This window comes from Hetaerina americana, unplaced genomic scaffold (genome assembly GCF_022747635.1).
Source record: "Hetaerina americana unplaced genomic scaffold, ioHetAmer1.1.p SCAF_10, whole genome shotgun sequence".
Lineage (NCBI taxonomy): Eukaryota > Metazoa > Arthropoda > Insecta > Odonata > Calopterygidae > Hetaerina > Hetaerina americana.
The window spans coordinates 74511524-74530589 of record NW_027286070.1 but is presented as its reverse complement, the minus strand read 5'-3'; the positions used below and the strand labels follow the sequence as shown (position 1 = coordinate 74530589).

Sequence of the window (19066 nt, the reverse complement as noted above, 5' to 3'; positions counted from 1 at the left end):
GAAAAACTGTTTTGTCTTTACAGATCCGCAAAATTTCTTTGACCGGTAATCTTTCCAATTTTAAGTCACATAACGCATCACACATCGTTAATTGCCGTTACAAAAAAACCCCTTCTCGTCCAACGCCACCTAGTGTTGTTTCCTCGTACACAGATGAGAAAATAGTGCAGCAGTGCAAAATAAATACTAGATATCAGATAAAAAATAAAATAATGAAGTAACCTGGGAAATTCTGTTCGATACATGAAATAATTGAAAAAAATAGTGCCAAGAGATTTATATATCTGAGAATCCATTACGTAGACAGGTGAATATTCTTCCGCTCATTCGAAAAGCGTTGCCGCCTATGCGCAATAAACACCTCGTCTGTTCTGCGCATCGTAAACGCCACGAAGCTGCATTCATTTCAGTGTTGAGATGCCCACTTTCGTTCACCACTTTTATTAAATTCTGTACCTAGGATCATGAACAAGCACAACAAAGATGCAACATACCTTGGTAAGTCTGTAGCAAACTTTTACAGACATTGTTCAGTGGATAAATATGTACGACTGAAAAAGTAGAAACGAATCTCGATCGTCTTGTGTTTATGACGCATTAAGAAAGGTTCTCTTTTGTTAACAAGTGAAAGAGAGGAATTATATCCATCGTAATGTAAATTATTCATTGTAATCATCATGAAGAAATAAATCGTCCTCCGTATTGTTGCAGGGAGAGCTATCGGTTGTCTCCCCACACGTTGATGTCTTTTACCTTGCTCTACCAAAATGGTGCATTGTATGCACAAAATGGCGTGTGTCTTTTGTTTCATAATATCATCTTTTCACCGAAAATTAAATCGTAAACAATAAAGCAGAGAAATAAGATCTTCATTTATCATATTAATGCATTTGAAACCTTAAGTTAATCATCGTAATTATGTATGCAGTCGTAAAATGTTGTACTCATATATGCTATCGCATTAATGGATACTAAATTTCAAATACAGCAAGACTCGGAATGGCTTAGATTGAGGCTAGAAGGCATACTGAATTGCTTTCTCCAGTTTCGATACATCTATTGTTAAGCACGTCCTAATGCATTTGAATTACATTATTCTCTTTTAAATGGCCGATTTAGTGATGTTAATTTTTCTTCGGGTGTTTTGGCCAATTTCCTTGTCATAGGCGTTCTGTAATGGTCGGATTAAGGGCAGTATTCTCGCGTAATGGTTTTAATGAAGTCATAGATACTGGTTAGTGTGTTTACTATTGAACAGTGGTAAAGCAGCCTAACAGCCTTATAATTTTTTAGCTACAAATTTAATAGAATTCCTGTAGCCTTGTACATTGGAAAATGATCCCGTTCTTTTCTTTACTGCCGCCGAACCTCCACATGGGTGTTTGGCATAATGACTTACTGAAGTTCTATTTAAAAACTCCGTGCAGGATGGATCTATAATATTAGTATCATGTGTTGCTGTTATAATCATATTTATATAATTTTTAATTACATTACTGCCTGTGCTTTGGAACATATCTCTCGTAACTATTAAACATAAAAGCAATAACTGGCCAGTTACACGCTGGTGAGCAATCCATAGGGATTAGAGAGGAAATGCAGCAGAGGAGTGACATAATTAGGAAGGGAATTTGATTGATAATGTGCCTTTTAATGAGAATAATTATCTAAGTTCTCTTGGAGAGCCAGTGTAATTTTTGGTGGGCACCTCCTACTGTATATCATCGTGCAAACCCAAATGCGAAATTAAATCGAAACTATATTTTTTTATAAATGTAGAAATATTCAGTGTTAACAAGAATGTGAGAGCTCAATTTAATACCTTTCCTCTTGTTAGACCCAAATTGCTGGGTAAAGCCATCATCAACAACCTTTCTACTTAATTTTGGTGCGATTAGGAATTATTATTATTAGGTAGTATACCAGGATAGGTTTCGGATAGACACACTGAACATCATCATAGTTATTATTCTTCCCCAACAAGGCAACCTGACACCTTGCATTGCAATAAACCCTTCTTTGATCCTGCATACATTCTACCTGCCTTTTATTCGAAATGAGTAATGCGAGGCTCAGAAAAAATGATGGGAATGAACTAGGAAAAATGAAGTTTTGTGCAGCTTATCTTAGGCTTCGGAACTGGCATTGGCCTATATGAGCAGGAAGCAATGTTGCACAAACAGTTAAATACGTGTGGCAGGATGGAAGCCTTGAATTGCTCAATAACGATTTTAAATAAATTGTTAATTCTTAAATGAAATAAAAATTAGCTTAAGGTTAAATTATTGTTTAAGGTGTAACTCATGATCATTCTAATAATTTCTAAGTCAAATTGTTACTAAACTATGTATATTTTCATGGCAAAGTTATTTAATATCCCCCCCCTTTCAAAACTCTGTCCCCCCAACCCCTTCTTCACCATGTCTCTTTCTACTTCCCTGTTATGTCCCTCACCCTCTCCTCCAAAAGTTGGTGTAAATATTTCCCAGCCATGTTCAAAGTTTTTATGCCGCATCATTTTGCCTATTCATCAAAAATGTTTGTATAGAAAGCAATTTACTGTGAAAATATACAGTTCACCGTATCCTTGATTCAATGGCCATAAATTTGTGAAAACTCAAAGTCTTTGAGCATTAAATTAATATATAAATAATAATCAATAAATAAAAACTAGGGTAACTTGTCCAGGAATGATAGCTTGGTAACAGATGTGAAACTGGCACAGGGTATCTCTCAAGACATGTTTGTCTTATTTCAATTTTTTAAGGATGTTCCAGTTCACTTGATATATTTTAAATTCTATCTCTATCCATTCATTCCCTTTTGGGTAAACTGTGGTTATTTTCCTTTTCTGGGAATTGTTTCGTCATTTTGAGGTATGGGTTTCATTATAGTGTTTGATTTTTGAGTTTGCTAACTTGAAAAAAATAAACATTAATTAACCTTTGGATGATCTGATTTTCAGTTGGTGCAAACATCCAAAGAGCCAATAATGAAGCAGATAGTGGGGGTGAATCAGATCCAGATGAAATGGAAGGTATTCGACGGGAAGTTGAATATCTTAATAAAGCACATGAAGTTCAAAGACTGAATACTGAATTGTTGAAACAGGCTGAAGACAAATTATCTGGTTACATGAACAAGTCTCAGCAACCCAGGAGAATAACAATGCAGACTGCTATGATAAGAAACGTTGGGTACGGATATTATTCCTCAAAGCAACATGCTGCACTAATGCATGCTACTCCTTTGAGTCCTCCCCTAAAGTTGGTTTTATGGTATTCATAAATTTATATCCAATGCTTATGCCTGTACAGGAATTAGTATTTAATCTCATAATAATTACGTTTATCACATTTATAGCATTTTGGATAGTCACCATTTTTAATCCGGTCCGGTCCGTGACCAATTCTTATGTATGTAAAACCAAATATGTATTTCAGTTCAATTGTGAAAATGGTTATTTAAATGGTCATAGTCAAGTATGTCAGCTAAAAATGTGTTATTTTGGTGTTAACAACACCCTTTACCTATTCAAATTGTGGAAGCATATGCTTTTTGCCAAAATTGAATACATTTTTCAAATAGTCCTATGAAGCATCCTACATCAAGCCCAATTTATGCTTGATGTCATGGGAAAACATTTTTAAAGTTACACTGCCTAAAAAAATGCAACACTTAATCTACCCAGCTCCAAAAGATGGTTGTGATTGTTGAAGGTGGAAGTAGATGTTTTGCTGGTTTTCCTAATTTGGTGGTGGTATGATTCTGAATACCCCTCAACTGACCTAAATTTATGCAATTTATACGAATGCTGGGTAGGATGAGCTTCATGTGGAACTTCATTCAAGTGATGGTTCTCTGTTGAAATACGTCCACTCTGCTCTTCATTTCGGTTTAAGCCCTAGCCACAGTATGTAGGATAAACATATTGATTGGCCCATACCCATGGCTCTGAGTCCCTAAAAGAAGCATTTTAGCTCTTCATAATGAAGGAAGTGATGGTATGCCATCAGAACAACACGTTTGGAAGACGAGGGTATCATGAACAATTCTATTCATCTGTGTATGTATGTGCAGAGATATGAACTGAAACCAAACCAGTAAGATTAAATTAGACCATAATGGCTTCAGTCCATGGAAATGAAGCTTATTTAACCAATATCCTGTGCTGAGTGCATATGTTTTGAGAAAATTTTCAGAGAAAGATGGAACAAACTAATTTTTACAAAGGCTTAACTATTTCGTTCTACTGCATCTATTTTGCAACAATGTAGTCCTCCTAACCTTTAATTTCTGCTTCCACCATATTAAACTTAATTTATTCTTTATACTAATTTTATAATTTATGTTCTATTTCATGGTGAAAAATTGAGTTCATAATATAAAATATGGCTTAACAAAACTGATATGAAAAAGGTTTTTAATTGACTCCTATCACAGCACTCATACTTAGGCCCTCCCCACTGTACAGTAACTTGTTTTGGCCTGTTAATATTATTAGTCCTGACATGTATGATACCGCCTCACTCTCCTCCTCCTTTCTGGTCATCTCTTCTAATCCCTCAAAAATATACCTCAGCTTCCATTCCCTCTTCACCCCATAGTTTCCCCTGCCTCAAATGCATTGGCATAGAACCACCCGGAATCATCATTTGGACCAAGCAACCAGAAAGACCATAATGTTTCCTTCCACTCCCCATTGTAGTCCCCTCATGCCATCTTTTGATGGCCTTGGCTGCCTTTGCTCATGATGAGAGCTCTGCCCCAAAGAACTCCTTACTTTTTGAAGGATACTCCATGGATCCTGTCCATTCCTAGCCCTCTGTCTCCCTCTATGGCAGCATTCTTCCTGGATTCTGGTAATTCTCTGGATGGTGTAGGGTACCATAATTGAGAGTGATTTTTGTATACCTTCAACTGCCCTCTCCTTTTTCTTTTTTGTTTGCCAAGTGCTCACAGCAAGGTGGCTTCGCCTCTTCCTCTTACATCTTCCCTGGACCTCCCCCCCCCCCCTCATTCCAAATAACCTCCTCTTCCCCCCTTTTTTCTGATGACATACAAGGGGAAATTATAAACATTTAATTATCACTGGTAGAGTTATAGAAACTTAATTTTTATGTGCTATTCGTAAGACTTCTCTGATTTACTCAAAATGAATTGTATTGCTGGAACTGGCAGTTTTTAAAGTAACATTGCATTGCATTTATGTGAAATATTAATCTCTATGTATTTATCTGTAGTGGTCAGACTGTGATTGTGAAAAAAGAACACTTATCAGATGAAGAAGAGATGCTCGAGGATGAAGGGGGAGCTGTAGTTCTTGAAGAAGAATTCATGGCGGATGCCACTCCAGAAAGTGAAGTTGTGCTGGAAAGTGTTGGTGGGGATGGAGCTGCAGGTTCCTCCTCTTCCCATATAATCTCTCAAACCATGGTTTCAGCACCGGAATTGGTGGAAGAGGTCATCCAAGTAAGCGTTGAAGACTGTTTTAATTTGATATTTTTATCATTTTATTAGGGGCACTCGGTAGTCTAGGGGCAGAAGGCCCGGGCAAGTCTCTCTGAGCACCCTCAGCTCCACACAAGATGTGTGATTTTTTGGGTACCAGATCTTCCAGGGAAACCATAACCTGCACAGAAAAAGGAACTGGCCTCCCTACCCTGCTAATGTGTGAATTTCACATGCTGTATAGGGCTTAGTACTGGGTGAACTCTACCATCACCTACCAAACCGACCTTGGGGTTGATTATAGTTTTTATGTTATCGTATTTTAAGCCTTGGGGTGACCTTTGTGTCAGGCCTAAACTGGCTTGAAGTGAAATTAAGCGTCTATTATCTCTAATATTTCGCATTCCCATAGAACCTACCTGTATCCCTAGACATGAGGTTAAATATTATAAAATATCGGCTATTTTTTGGCAACTGTCACTTGTCCTGGCTCTGAGTTTGTAGAATATTCTGCCAATTTTACTCAAGCATGATATGTTATATCCTCTGGGAGCCACCGCTAATTGTCCTCATTTGTTGGAATAAATTGTTGGAGATGCTCACATATATTTCAGGTAACCATCATCTCTAGAGTTCAAGGTAAAGGATAGGATAGGATAGTACGGATAGTAATATAATAGTAAGATAGTAAGGATAGTATAGGAGAAAGTACAGGATATTGTCTATAGAGTCCCGCTATCTGCATGTGGATTGGCCTGAAATGTTAGAGCTTAACTATGAGTTGTTATTTTTAAATTTTTATTATAAAGCAAGTGGAAGGAAAGGGTAAAATCACTCATTCATTTTATATATAAAATAAGATATTGCATTTATTTAAATATAAGTGTCATATCAATAAAAAATTGGAATCAGGGTGGATTATTTAGGTATGATGAAAACAATGCAAGACCACTTTTTAGATTACCAAAGTATTGATTGTAACATTTAAGAAATAGAAAACCTGGAGAATTAGAAAGCTTGCCACAAGTATGTGACCGTAATGTTTAATGTTCTAGTGTCTATGCTTGAGTCCTTATTGTAAAGTTAACCCCTGTTAATTCAGGGGATATACCAACTTTGGAAACTTGTGGCAATGATTTATTAATTAAATTGGCCTAATGTTTTCATTATTTTGGAAAATGTATTTAGCCAACCTGAGCATGAAAATATATAGTCACATACTTTAAACTTTTTTTAAAATTTGCATTGATTTAACATATAAATAAAACTGAAACCATATAAATAAAAGTGAAACTTTTTATGTTTCCATATTTGTTCTTAATAGACTCCTATACTACCCTGTCCAATAAATATGCAAACTGAGACCATAAATACTTTATTTTGCAAAATTTAGTCTACATCAATTTTGTCCCCCCTCCATTCGTTGCTATGCACTTCTTACATCTTCTTATCCACTCTTTAAAGCACCCTTGGAAGTCCTTGACAGTCATGCTTTTTAGTTGTCTTGTCATTCATTGTCATTTAGTTGTCGTGCTTCATTGTGTCCACTTCTTCCCATTGATGCCGCCTTATCACATTTCTGCATTTTGGGATTTGGAAAAAGTTGTATGGGGCGAGAGATCTGGTGAATGAGGAGAATGATCAAGGATCAAGGTGATTGAATTCTTCGCCAGAAATGGGCGAACAATCAACGCTGAATGTGCAGGTGCATTGTCATGGTGATGGATCCATCCGTCATGTTCGGTTACAATACCAGTGATGTGCATGGTTGATTTTCCTAAATTCAGTTCATCAGCTATCATTCGGACAGTTTTTCGACGATCTGTAAGGACCCGCGCAGGTGGTTGAAGGTCGTCCCGGCCTTGCATCATCCGTGCCATCTTTAAAATGCTTAATCAACTCACAGTTTACGGTGAGCAGGTCACCGTAAACTGCTTCAGTAATTTTTTGATGACTTTCCCGTACCTCACCAAAAAACTTGATGTTGATTCGTTGCTCCGTGATTTCGTCAATTTCCATTTTTGACAATCAGTAGAAACAGGACAAGAGAAACTAACATAACTGGCCCCATACGCACAGATTGATGGTCTGCCAAGCGCTGACGCCTCATTGGGTCTCAGGCAACCAGCATCACTAGTGGGTGGGACTATAGTCCTCGTCATGGCCACCAGATTGGACAATTGGCATATTTATTGTCCAGACTACGTATAGCTTAATTGATCTGGACCAAATTTGTTATACCTATCCTTCTCGATCGAACTCTTTTTCAGGCCACTTGAGTAATGACTTGAAATGCTAATGGGTTTGAAATAAAAATTTCTATCCCTTTCAGAGACGAGGTTCCATGTCATTGTTAACTTTCAAACTGTTTCAAATTGGTAGGCTTTTGAAGTTAAATTGTTCCTTTATCTAAAGATTTTTTATTTTTGCTCTTATGATGAACCCCTTTATCAAGTCCCTATCTCCTTGGTCCCGCTTAAAGCCCACCCCTTAGACAGCTCCGGTGCAAGTTTTCGAATATCAATTTTAGAAAGTGTGTGTTACTAAGCCCAAATTGTTACCATCAATACTGTTTATAACAAGTAATTAGCAACTGTCTGTATTTAAGAAAGAAGAGCTTGATAAGTTTTAATTAAAGTCGCTTGATGTCCATAAAACATGATGAGATATCGATGCGTCTAGAAGTCTTTAGAACCTAAATTTGTTTCCGTGTGATAGCCAATGGGAGAAATGAAAATTTTCACCGCGAGGTAAGCTGTAAGTGTGAATGCTGGTGAAAACATTGCAAGAGCAGGTTAAACACCTACCTTTTCTGTAGGATTTTGATATTGTCGTAAGTCTTGGGAAAAATGGAAATGGAGTAAAGTGGTATGGTATAGAAGGGAATGTTAGAATTGAGCAAATGTGACACAAATCAAAATTAAATCATAGATAAAAAGAGGCAGAAATGTGCAAAGTGGTTTGTATTAATGCATAGCAAATCCATGGGTTGAAGGAGAGATTTACTGGAAGATAGAAAAGAGATGAGAAAAGAGGATGAGAATTATCAGATAGCTAAGTAAGGCACTGAGGTAATAAACCATTTGGGCAATTAAATTTGCATTGGTAGAGAAATGTATTAAGGAAAGTGTGGACTTCCTGTTTAAAATTGAATAATGGTTCAAAGGATTAAATGGGAAAATGAATATTGTTTGTTTGAGATTGAACAAGAATTAAGTAATGGAAACAAGAATAAGGAACATGTAGAGCAAATGGGGAACCTGAAGCCATTGTGCTAACATATGAATTTACATAGGGTAGGAGGCAAACTAAAAGAATATTTTGTGGCCTTATTACTGAATATTTGAAGATGATCAAATGAAAGTTTTTCTCCACTACATGAACATAATATGTTTTAAAAAAAATTAGTTGCATTAATATTAAGTTCTAATTATGACCATCAGTCATTATTCATTACTATAATGCCAATACATGGAATTTCAATGAGATGTATGTTAGTTTATGCTTATCAATGAGTCACTATTTTGAAATAGTCATTTGATATTTAATATCGTCCTGTGTGTTTGAGCATCAATATAATGATGATGTCGTCTTGTTTAGGGAAATGAAGAAGATGAGGAAGAGGAAGAAATGATGGATGAATCAGGTGAGCCAATTGGGGGATTATCCAGATCTGGAAACCAAGCAAAAATTTTACGCACAGCCCCAGCATTATCTCAGCATCAGTATAAATTAGCTTCCGGAGGAGTGTTTCAGTCACCACGAGGCAGGAAGCCAAATATGAAATATAAGGTTTGTTTGGATAAATTACCATATGAAGTGTGTTATAATTTTCATGCATTCTGTTAACCATACTATTGAAACATTGTTTGTTGGTGATTAAGCATCGCTATCATGCTGTACCTTGATTTTTTTAGTTATCAGTATCTAAAGGTTGTTCCAATAAACGTGATAGATGCTTGAGAGTTTGATTCTATCACAAAGAGTGGGGAATTCCACCCGGCTATTTTAATCAGTCAGTTCTTGATTCTTTTCTTAATATGCAAAAGAGTTTGATTTTGAATGCCGTCATAAAAATTTGAAATGGAAACATATTTTCACAGATTTATTTTCTTGATCACACCTGTTTAAACATTAAAAACTGATAAAGAAACAATTTGAAATATTGAAAACCACTATCATTTGATGATAATTTTCATTACATCAAACTTAAACACCGATATTACTAAAATGCATTAATTGAGGAGTACAATCCATCGAGTTAATTGGTGTTGCTGGTGGAAAACTGTACCCAAGCATTCTAGTGTTAAATTAACTGGAAATTAAACAATGACATTAAGGGTTAAATTGTTTCATCATAATTCATTTGTATCTATTTATTTACTGGTGGTCTGTTGTACTTCGGCCACATATTAATTAACGAGAAAAGAGGCATTTGTTTTTGTTATATTCAGTGTCACTCTATTCTTCTTCACTTTCAGCAAGTTTTAGACATAGATGATTCTTTGCAGCAAAGAGCTAATGATCCAGCCCGTCAAAAGGTGGATAAAAATGACTTAAGAAGTCGTTTACATTTTGTGAAATATATGAAGAGAGATGGAAAAACTTTAAAAATATGGGAATGTGGGATATGTAAGTAATTGCAAGTAATTTGTATGTGAGAAATGATATAATCACTAATTTATTAGTATGGCCCTACCTTTGGACTAATATTAAAGATTCAAAGCTCCCATGTGTGCCCACAACGATAAATTAAAGCAGGAGAGTGTTGCCTCTTGAAAATTATTGGTGGTTGTCATGCATCACATTCTTTGAAAATGCAAGCTGGCATGTAAATATGTACTTGTATATATGAGTATAAATAGCTCAAAAGTACCATGCATGAAGTGAAAGTCAAATATATTTAGGTAGTGATCATTTGCTTGATTCCATGTAGGTTTTCATGCCATGTTAGTTTTAATCCCTTTTTGTAAATTGTTAATTATTGTCAGATTCTTTTAAATTTGGAATCAATGTGTTTGTCTGCATTGAAAATTTTTCACATTTTTGTTTATATTATTGCTCTTAATTCATTTTAGGTGCAAAAGAGTTTCGTCATCAGTACACTTTGATGCGTCACTTACCTACACATACAGATGAAAGGAATTTTAAATGTGAAACTTGCGGAAAAGCTTTCAGACAAGTAAGTTTTAGTAATTCAGTTTTTGTGTTTATTTTTCATTAAATTTAGCTTTCTGAAGCCATAAAGTTGAATGAATGAGTTTAGGTGAATGTGTGTACATCAAATGTCCAGTGTCTGATAAAATATGTTTATTATTCTGCTGTTATTCTTAGATATCTCTCTTTGTGTTGCAGATGAGTACCTTATCTCAGCACAGAGCTATTCACAGTGATGCCCGACCATATGTCTGTGAATTCTGTAAAAAAACTTTTAATCGAGTCTCTACTTTAATATCTCATCGAAAGACGCATTCTGAAAATAAGCCACATAAATGCCAGATGTGTGGGAAAGGTTTTCATCAGAAAGGTTTGTTGTCTAAACAATTTTTTTGACCTCTTCAGTGTGGGTGTGCAAGAGCAAATTCTTGAGTTAACCTCATAAATTTGTGGTATCATTACAATTGATTTAGTTTATGAAACTTCTACAGACTGTATTTCAAATGACAAGTGGACCATTGACCCGGGTTTCAATGTATTCGCGACATCATCAGGAAAGATATGGCAGCAAAAAATCATATCAAGTAACCAAGAGGGGTGGAAGGAAAGGGGAAATGAAGAGAGGAAGCATATTACATGAATACTGATAATTTTGGGTTAAAGGAAGGCTACAAATATTTATATGCAAAGGTCTTGAATTCTTTTTTAAATGTCCAATTATTCTATGTAGAGTAAAATTGCTCATTAGTTTTAGTGTTGAACAATTAACTTTGAAGCAGTTTTGCCAACTACATTAAAAGCTCAGATCATCCTCGTGATTTCAATGTAAGGATTTTTTATTCTGAACATAACCAATGAGAGCTTTGCACTGGTCATTTCAACTGTGGTCTGTCAAATGCCCACTGATGAATCATGAGTACATGAACTGCACTATGCACATGCAGCACAATCACAATTGCATTTTTTTTGGAAGGAATTCTCGATGCCCAATATCTTTGGACTTTATATATAAGTTTGCTAGGTTCAGTAAACTAATGTACTAATCTGCAATTAGGTACTTTGGTTTCAGTTGGAAGGTTTATTATTCACTTTTGTTTGTTTCTTTTTGTGCCCTGTCCTATCTCTCTATACTCAGCCCCCTCTCCCAGCTCTCATCAATATTAAATAAATTGTGAAGGCCTTGAAGTCATTGTTCATTTATACTACTTCTGTTCTCATTTATTCACTTCATCACCTTATGTCAGTTCTGAAACTTTCCTATTCTTATATTAATCCCACTCTACCTCAAGATTCTCCAAAACCCATTTTGCGTGCAATTTTTTGATTTGCTCAGAACATTGAGGCAATTCGTCCACATTTTCAACCATCATTTGAAAATAATTTAATTGCTTCCATTTTGTTACTGTTTTACTCTTAAATGCATTCAACCATGATTATCAACCCATAGTAATATATAGACTCATATTCACTTCGTTGCGTTGCACTACAAGGGTAATCCCAGAAGTACCCAACCCAAAATAATAGCAAACATTTTGGAAAAAAATGTATTTATTTCTCAGCATGTTCTTCTTTCAGCTCTATACACTTTTCTCGGCAATATTCAATAAGTTCAATACCCTTTTCATTATGAGAACTGTCTTGCTCCTCAAAATAGCCATCAACTGCCAACATAACTTCTTCACGGTTGGAAAATCTTTGACCGCCGAGCCATTTTTTCAAGTTTGCTGATGGAAAATAATCTGAGGGGACTAAATCTGGCAAATAGGGTGAATTAGGTAGCAATTCAAACTTAAATCCATGAGTTTTGGCCATTGCAACAACGGATTTGTGAGTTGGTGTATTATCTTGATGAAACAACACTTTCTTCTTAGCCTAATGCAGTGGCTTATGCTTGATTTCTTCGCTCAAATGGCACCATAAGCTTTCATAATACTCGCCATTGATAGTTTTTCCTTTTTCAAGATGGGCAATGAAAATTATCCCAAGCACATCCCAGAAAACTGAGGCCATGAACTTGCCTGTGATGAAACAGTCTTTGCCTTCTTAGGAGCCATTTCTCCCTTTTGAATCCATTGTTTTGATTGTTCTTTTGTCTCGGGTGTGAATTAATGGACCCATGTTTAATCCATGGTTATGATATGGCGCAAAAATTCTGCTTTGTTGCTATGAAACTTTGCTAAAAACACAATTGAAACATCTTCCCAATGCTGGTCTTTCGTGAGCAATTGCAGCACCCATCTTGCACACGTCCAAATTTTCAGTTAATATGCGATATACCATACTTTTTGAAGTGCCTCCTATGTCTGCTAGCTCTTGCACTCTTGCCGATCATCCAGCATCACTCTGTGGATTTTCTTCGCCGTTTCTGGAGGCGTCACCTCATTTGGTCAACCAATGCGATACTCGTCGTGACAGCTCGTACGGTCTCGTTTAAACTCTGCTACCCAATATTTTACAGTTTTAAACGAAAGAGCAGACTCACCCAGAGTAGAATCCAGTTCAGCTTTTATATTGGTTGGGCTGAGGCCTTTCAATTAAAAGTATTGTATCACATAACGATGACCACTTTTCTCCATTTAAACAAATTCACTGAAAACGTTCACTATTGTTGGCTGCCAAACAAATACTAAACAACGTGGCGTCTTCAAACTTGAAACATATGCTTTAAGACTGCGTGCTTTCTAATAGAGTGATTTTTCAAACAATTACTGCCATCCCTAGGTCAGGCTGGGTTCTTCTGGGCCTTCTCATGTATACAAATAGGGGAATAGAATGCATAATATACAAATAATGTTCCTGCCTTTAGTTTAATGAGGTGTATTTTGTGTGACCTACACTTCCTATTGCTAATCTGCATTTAAGAAAAGTACACATTGAGTGCATGTACATGTGCTTATTTAACCATCTGATTGGCTGATTAGCAAAGTTTTCTGGTGCAACTTGTTACTTTGGTTCTGGGTTTGTTGAGTCTAGTATATCATATTTTGAGACCAAAAATAAAATCCAAAGATCCATATAAATTCACCCTAAAAATCCAGGTCTGTGGAGGGTTTAAATTTCCAATCCCTGGTGCTTGAATTCACATTCAGTTGAATTTGTTGTTACAAATGTGGAAGAAATGTTCAATTTCCCTCGTTAATTATATTTTCCGTTACAGGAAATTTGAGGAATCATGTTTTCACTCACACCAATGAAAGGCCGTATAAATGTGAGCTCTGCGGGAAAGGATTCAATCAAATGTCAAACCTTATGTGCCACAAGGTTCAGGTTTGTATATCATTTCTGTTAATTTGCATTAAGTATACTGCAATCCGCACTCTTTATCACTAAATGAGGTACATAAATTTGGATCTTAATTTATGTTTCAATTTAATTTATTATAATTTTCTGCATGAGATTTAAGCGGATAGTATTGCAACATGACTACATAAAATGCAACAATTTCAAATTGTAAAAAATCATTCACCTTAACCAGGATATGACTGTGGTTCCCTCGATATCCGGCCAGGCTTTATGCCAATCAAGCCACCAAGGATACCTCTTATGTAACATTTACAATTAAACTACCCCTCACACTTTGAAATTTTTGGGGCATTAAAGGAACAAGATGTTATGACAGAATAATGTGCATACAATGTCACTAGTATTTGTAGCTGTGTGCCCTTTGCCACAGTCCATGAGATTAAAGCCAATGTTTAAACGCGGAGGTGTTTGTTTACCTTGACAAATTCAAAGAACTGCATGAGATGCCACAGGAGTAACTTTAATGGAGTCATCTGCTGATGCGCATTTAAGTTACTGTCATGGCATTTCATGAAGTTCTTTGAATGGTATTTAAGCTATCATAACAAAAATGGGAAAAATTACAATATGAATGGGAATATTTTAAATATTCACCCTAATTAAGTATGTGTATTCTATCTGGCTGAAGAGGAAGAATTATTCTTTTAACCCTTTGTACATGTCTGATGTCAGCCCCCATACAATATTCCATGTCGCCACATTTGGGTTAGTTGAAGGAAAAATGATGAGAGGCTCAGACCTGCATTACCTGAGCATATTGATTGCTTTGTAGCAGGAAACATAATGCACTGAAATTCTGGGGAGTATTACAAAGAAAGTGGGTGGCATAAAAAGCGTTGTAGGAGAAGGGGTTAAGGATCTGTGAGGGGGGGGGAGGAGGGCAATATTATTTAAAGGCACTGTTTGCCTCTGTCTGTGCCCATGGGAAGGGGTAATAGTTGAAATAGCTGCCAGCTTGGAGGAAAATATTTGGTAGGAGATGAAAGGATTGGAGAGGAACAGCCCTGCTCATTCTGTGTTAATTGAATGCAATAAGAATGAAAAATAAAAAATTCTGAAAACAAATTTAAAATATGGGGGGGAAATTAGTGAAGGGGTGGAAGGCAGGAGGTTGGAATAGAAGGGTGGTTTGGAAACTAGAGAGAGAAATATTTGTGAGACATTTTGGTCCTTGTGTAATGGTGGGAGTCAAAATTCTTTGCAAACCAATTCTCAAAAAGAAGAAGATACTTATTTTCAAAGATTATGCTAATCGCAAACTTAAAATGCCTATCTAAATTATGAGCGCAAAGAGTTAAAATAGTATAATATTATGTTAAAACTCGAAACCACCAAGTTGAGTAAGTAGTGAAAACAGACAAAATGGAGTGTAGTGACTGTAGCCCTGAATATAGTGTGAAAAATGTTTTTAAGAATAAATCATCTACAATTCTCACATTGTAGATAATTATTTATGATATTGATAATCCCTGAATTTTAATTTTCTGTATTATTTATTTTTCAATATGTTACAATATGGTATTGCAATGATTTGGGTAAAATGGGTTTATTATTTTTTTATTTTTAAAATTGATCTTATATCTTTTTGTTTTTATTATATTTAAAACTAGGTTGGCATGAATACAACAAATTGAATTTTCTTAAGAACATTGAACAAATGTAATGTAAAATTAACTTAAATTAGTTCTTTATGTAGGCTTAAAGGCCTAAGACTTTGTACCTATTGTTTTTTATAAATAGAATATATGAGGTTAAAGAAATTAATAATAGTTATTGTTTGTTGTAGGCTCATGCTCACTCAGATAAGTCAGTGTATGAATGTAATATTTGTCACAAGGAGTTCCCAAGACGGTTTGCCCTTCGTACACATGAAGAGTACAAGCATGGAATCAAATATCGAGCTGGGGGTGAAAGGCGCCAAGAGTATGATCCACTTACATTCCGAGAAATTGTTAACCGTAAACAGAGGAGAAGGGATGAGTATGTTTATTGATATAGTTTCTGCTTCTCATTGGATGAAATTAATGTTGAAACATTTATTTTCACTAAAGATGTATTGCATTAATGTCATGAAGCGATTTTTGATGAAATATAAGCCATGTGGTTAAGCAATTTGAGGCATCACTGTTTTAAATTTCCAAAAAAATTATTAGAAAAGGCTCACTCTGTTGATCTCACTTAAAAATGAATTTCTTGCACACATGATCAGTCTCGATGACTGGCATGTATTATTGCAATGGAAAACAGTCAATGTTGAAAATTAAAACTTGGGTGTAATATCACGTATGAAATATGGTCTATCAGTAAAATACTTCTCAGTGGAATTGATGAAGTATGTATACAATCATGGTTCTTTTGAATGTTAAAATTAAATAATTTTCCCATTGTGACTATTTCATTTATTTTAGTTTTTTGTTTTGGAGTGATTTTTTTGTCCTGGTATAGCTTGATATTAATGAAAGTTGTTTTTTTTTACACAGGAAAAACCTTAGAATTATTCATTTGCCAAATGGTGATCGGACATTAGCTGACGTTAGAGAAATCGTTAAAGGGAATTTAGCCGGAAATACTACAACAAATATTAGTCCAGTTGCAAATAGTTCTGGTGGATCTCATACTTCAGCTGCTTCTCAATTTCAACGAGTAAAAGTATCTAAAGTGTTTGAGCAGGATGGAATATACCCAGAAAAGGTATTATTTTTTGTTTAATGTTTAAAAGATGAAAATGATCGCATAGGTATTCTAATAATATTATAATTGTATATGTATAATTAAATACTGAGTATGGACCATTGGTGCTGTGCATCATATTTGTATGACATTGAAATTCCATATCAATATACAAAAGTACTTATGTGATCATCGTTACATAACTGTAAAACTTTCAAATGTCATATTTATGCAATTCTAATTGTAGTAACTGTTCATGTGATTTCAAATTGGTGAAGTGATTTTTCAAGTTGTTTGTTGCGTATAGTTATTTTCGGAAATTGGTGAAAAATAGTAAGATTTCGATTAATAAATAATGGTGCTGCCGTTTAAAGATACTGCTAGAATATATGAAATGCGCCTGAGAGATAACTTTCCCCTTAGTTGTGGTGTGTATATTTTAAAAACAAAACATTAGGGTACAATTAATGGTAAATGCTCAATTGATTTGGCTAGTCTGCAATTCTATTTTTAATGGTGTCATCCAGAAAAATATGAGACTTGTCGCATTTATTTTGCATGTCTCCCTATTGTTATCAAATTATCCCTTTGCTTTGATGACTTGCCCTTCTAAATGTAATATGCAAAGAAAAATAATCAGCAAGAAAAAATAACCAACTTTGAAGGAAGTTGGGACAGTAAAAATTTGCTCTATAAAATATTCTGTTTATTCAAATTGCACTGGAGTGCTTTGTTGCTGTCATAAAGAAAAACAAAGGATCAGGGCGTGTGTTCTAGTAGCCACAGTGGAAACATTGCTAAACAAGCACCTCACGTAATGAGTACCGTAGTTTCCCATTGACATCGCTTGCGTGATCTATACAAAAATGTTCAGATGAACGAAAAAATGACTATGCGTGGTATATAATAAAATTTGAAAAAATCAAAGCATTTGCATACCAATGTTCACAGTAATTTATTGAAGAGTTTCGCAAAAATAGATCAACCTGGAAGCATGCCTTTCTAATTGCATTCTATTTTATACAGAACTGCTACTGTTACAGTTATATCATCTCATTAATCCTTGAGAAAAAGAAGAAACACAACTTCTATACTTCATTTATTCTAATACGTAGTACTTATTTATTCTAATACATGGTACTTCACATATGCATAGAGTGCATCGTATTATATACATTTACGTATAAATATATGATAAGATAGGTAGATCACCTGGTTCACAATTAAATGAATTAGGTCCATTTTTTATTTTTTCAGGCACATGACCGAATTTACTCTCCGAAGTTAACTCTTCCTCTTCTTCTAGGATCCTCTGGCTTATTTCTTCATAAGACACTCTTTTAATCCTTCCTATTTCTGTGTAGTCTTTCATACCACATATCACGCACTTTCCCAACTAGAAGTTAACTTTGATTTAAAAGATTCATTAATGGAAAATCCTGGCAGCCCTGTGATTTCCTTTTTCTTTCGCAAAATTGATGACTTCTAGCTTAAACATCGCTGTATACGATTTTTTTCTCCATGGGTAATTTTCTTGAGAAAATTCTAAATTACAAAAGCTTAACTCAATTCAGTTTTGAAACATTCACCACCTAGACGGCTCTTTCATAGACCTTGGAGGGTGTCTAGGATAGCTGAGCGCCGATACTAGCAAAGCCAAGTAAAGCAAACAAAACAAGAAAATTCTATTCCATTCATTCTCTTATTTTTTTATATTTGATGTGGTGAAAGTTGCGTTACAAAGCAAATAAAAGGGTACACAAATGTATGTCTTGTTTTGACTTATGAATCATAGCGAAAAAGCAATCAGGCAGTATATTGCGTTGGCTGGTAAATAGTTTATTTTTTGATCCTTCTGTGGTTTGGAATTAATTTCAATCACCTGGCTCTAATCTTCTGTATACTTATGGTAGATATAGCCACAGGCAATTATGATTTCATGTATTCATTGGTTGTTACCATCTATTAGTATATGGATATAGACGTATTTTTACACACCATATATGTATATACACACCCAGGTGCACGGTATCTATACACATTCAAGATAACTACAAAACTCTGGGCGCACGGTATGTATACATATTCATGATAATTACAAAGTTCTGGGTGTGCATTATATATAAGGTTTGCATTATCGATGGGAATGTATGGTAATTCACTTTATAAGCAAAAATATTTTTTTTAAATTCTTTGGGTAACGATCAACTTTTCAAAGAACGGAAATGAAGCAACATGGATTGCATTCCTGGAATGACTGCATGCCTGTTGCTTCAGTTTGTGTTTAGCACTTGTTCCTTTAGGATCTTAGTGTTAATTAGTGATCATACATTTTTCCAAATTTGTGTTCAAACATATTATTAGTGATTTTTTTTGCAAAGTTGAATAATATTTTGTGCATAGTTTTAAAAATGTCCCCAAAGAAAACAAGAAGACAGCCTCAAGCTACTAAAAATAACTGTTGAAATGAAAAGTAAAATTATTG

The 19066-nt window shown here is 35.1% G+C and overlaps 1 protein-coding gene across 2 annotated transcripts in view; it reads left to right on the top strand.

Annotated features, from left to right (window-relative positions):
- Positions 1-385: 385 nt before the first annotated feature.
- The window catches only part of LOC139700263 (uncharacterized), a 43947-nt gene continuing 25266 nt past the window's right edge, over positions 386-19066 (top strand). Inside the window, exons 1-10 of one of the 2 annotated variants that reach the window (XM_071598888.1) lie at positions 386-498; positions 2966-3197; positions 5244-5472; positions 9052-9243; positions 9933-10083; positions 10530-10633; positions 10807-10978; positions 13766-13875; positions 15698-15891; positions 16392-16602. In XM_071598888.1, the coding sequence (XP_071454989.1) occupies positions 465-498; positions 2966-3197; positions 5244-5472; positions 9052-9243; positions 9933-10083; positions 10530-10633; positions 10807-10978; positions 13766-13875; positions 15698-15891; positions 16392-16602 (1629 nt within the window). In that variant the 5' untranslated portion in view covers positions 386-464. Of the gene's footprint in view, positions 499-903; positions 2877-2965; positions 3198-5243; positions 5473-9051; positions 9244-9932; positions 10084-10529; positions 10634-10806; positions 10979-13765; positions 13876-15697; positions 15892-16391; positions 16603-19066 lie in introns of those variants that run through there. The other variant, XM_071598889.1, reaches the window with a different exon arrangement.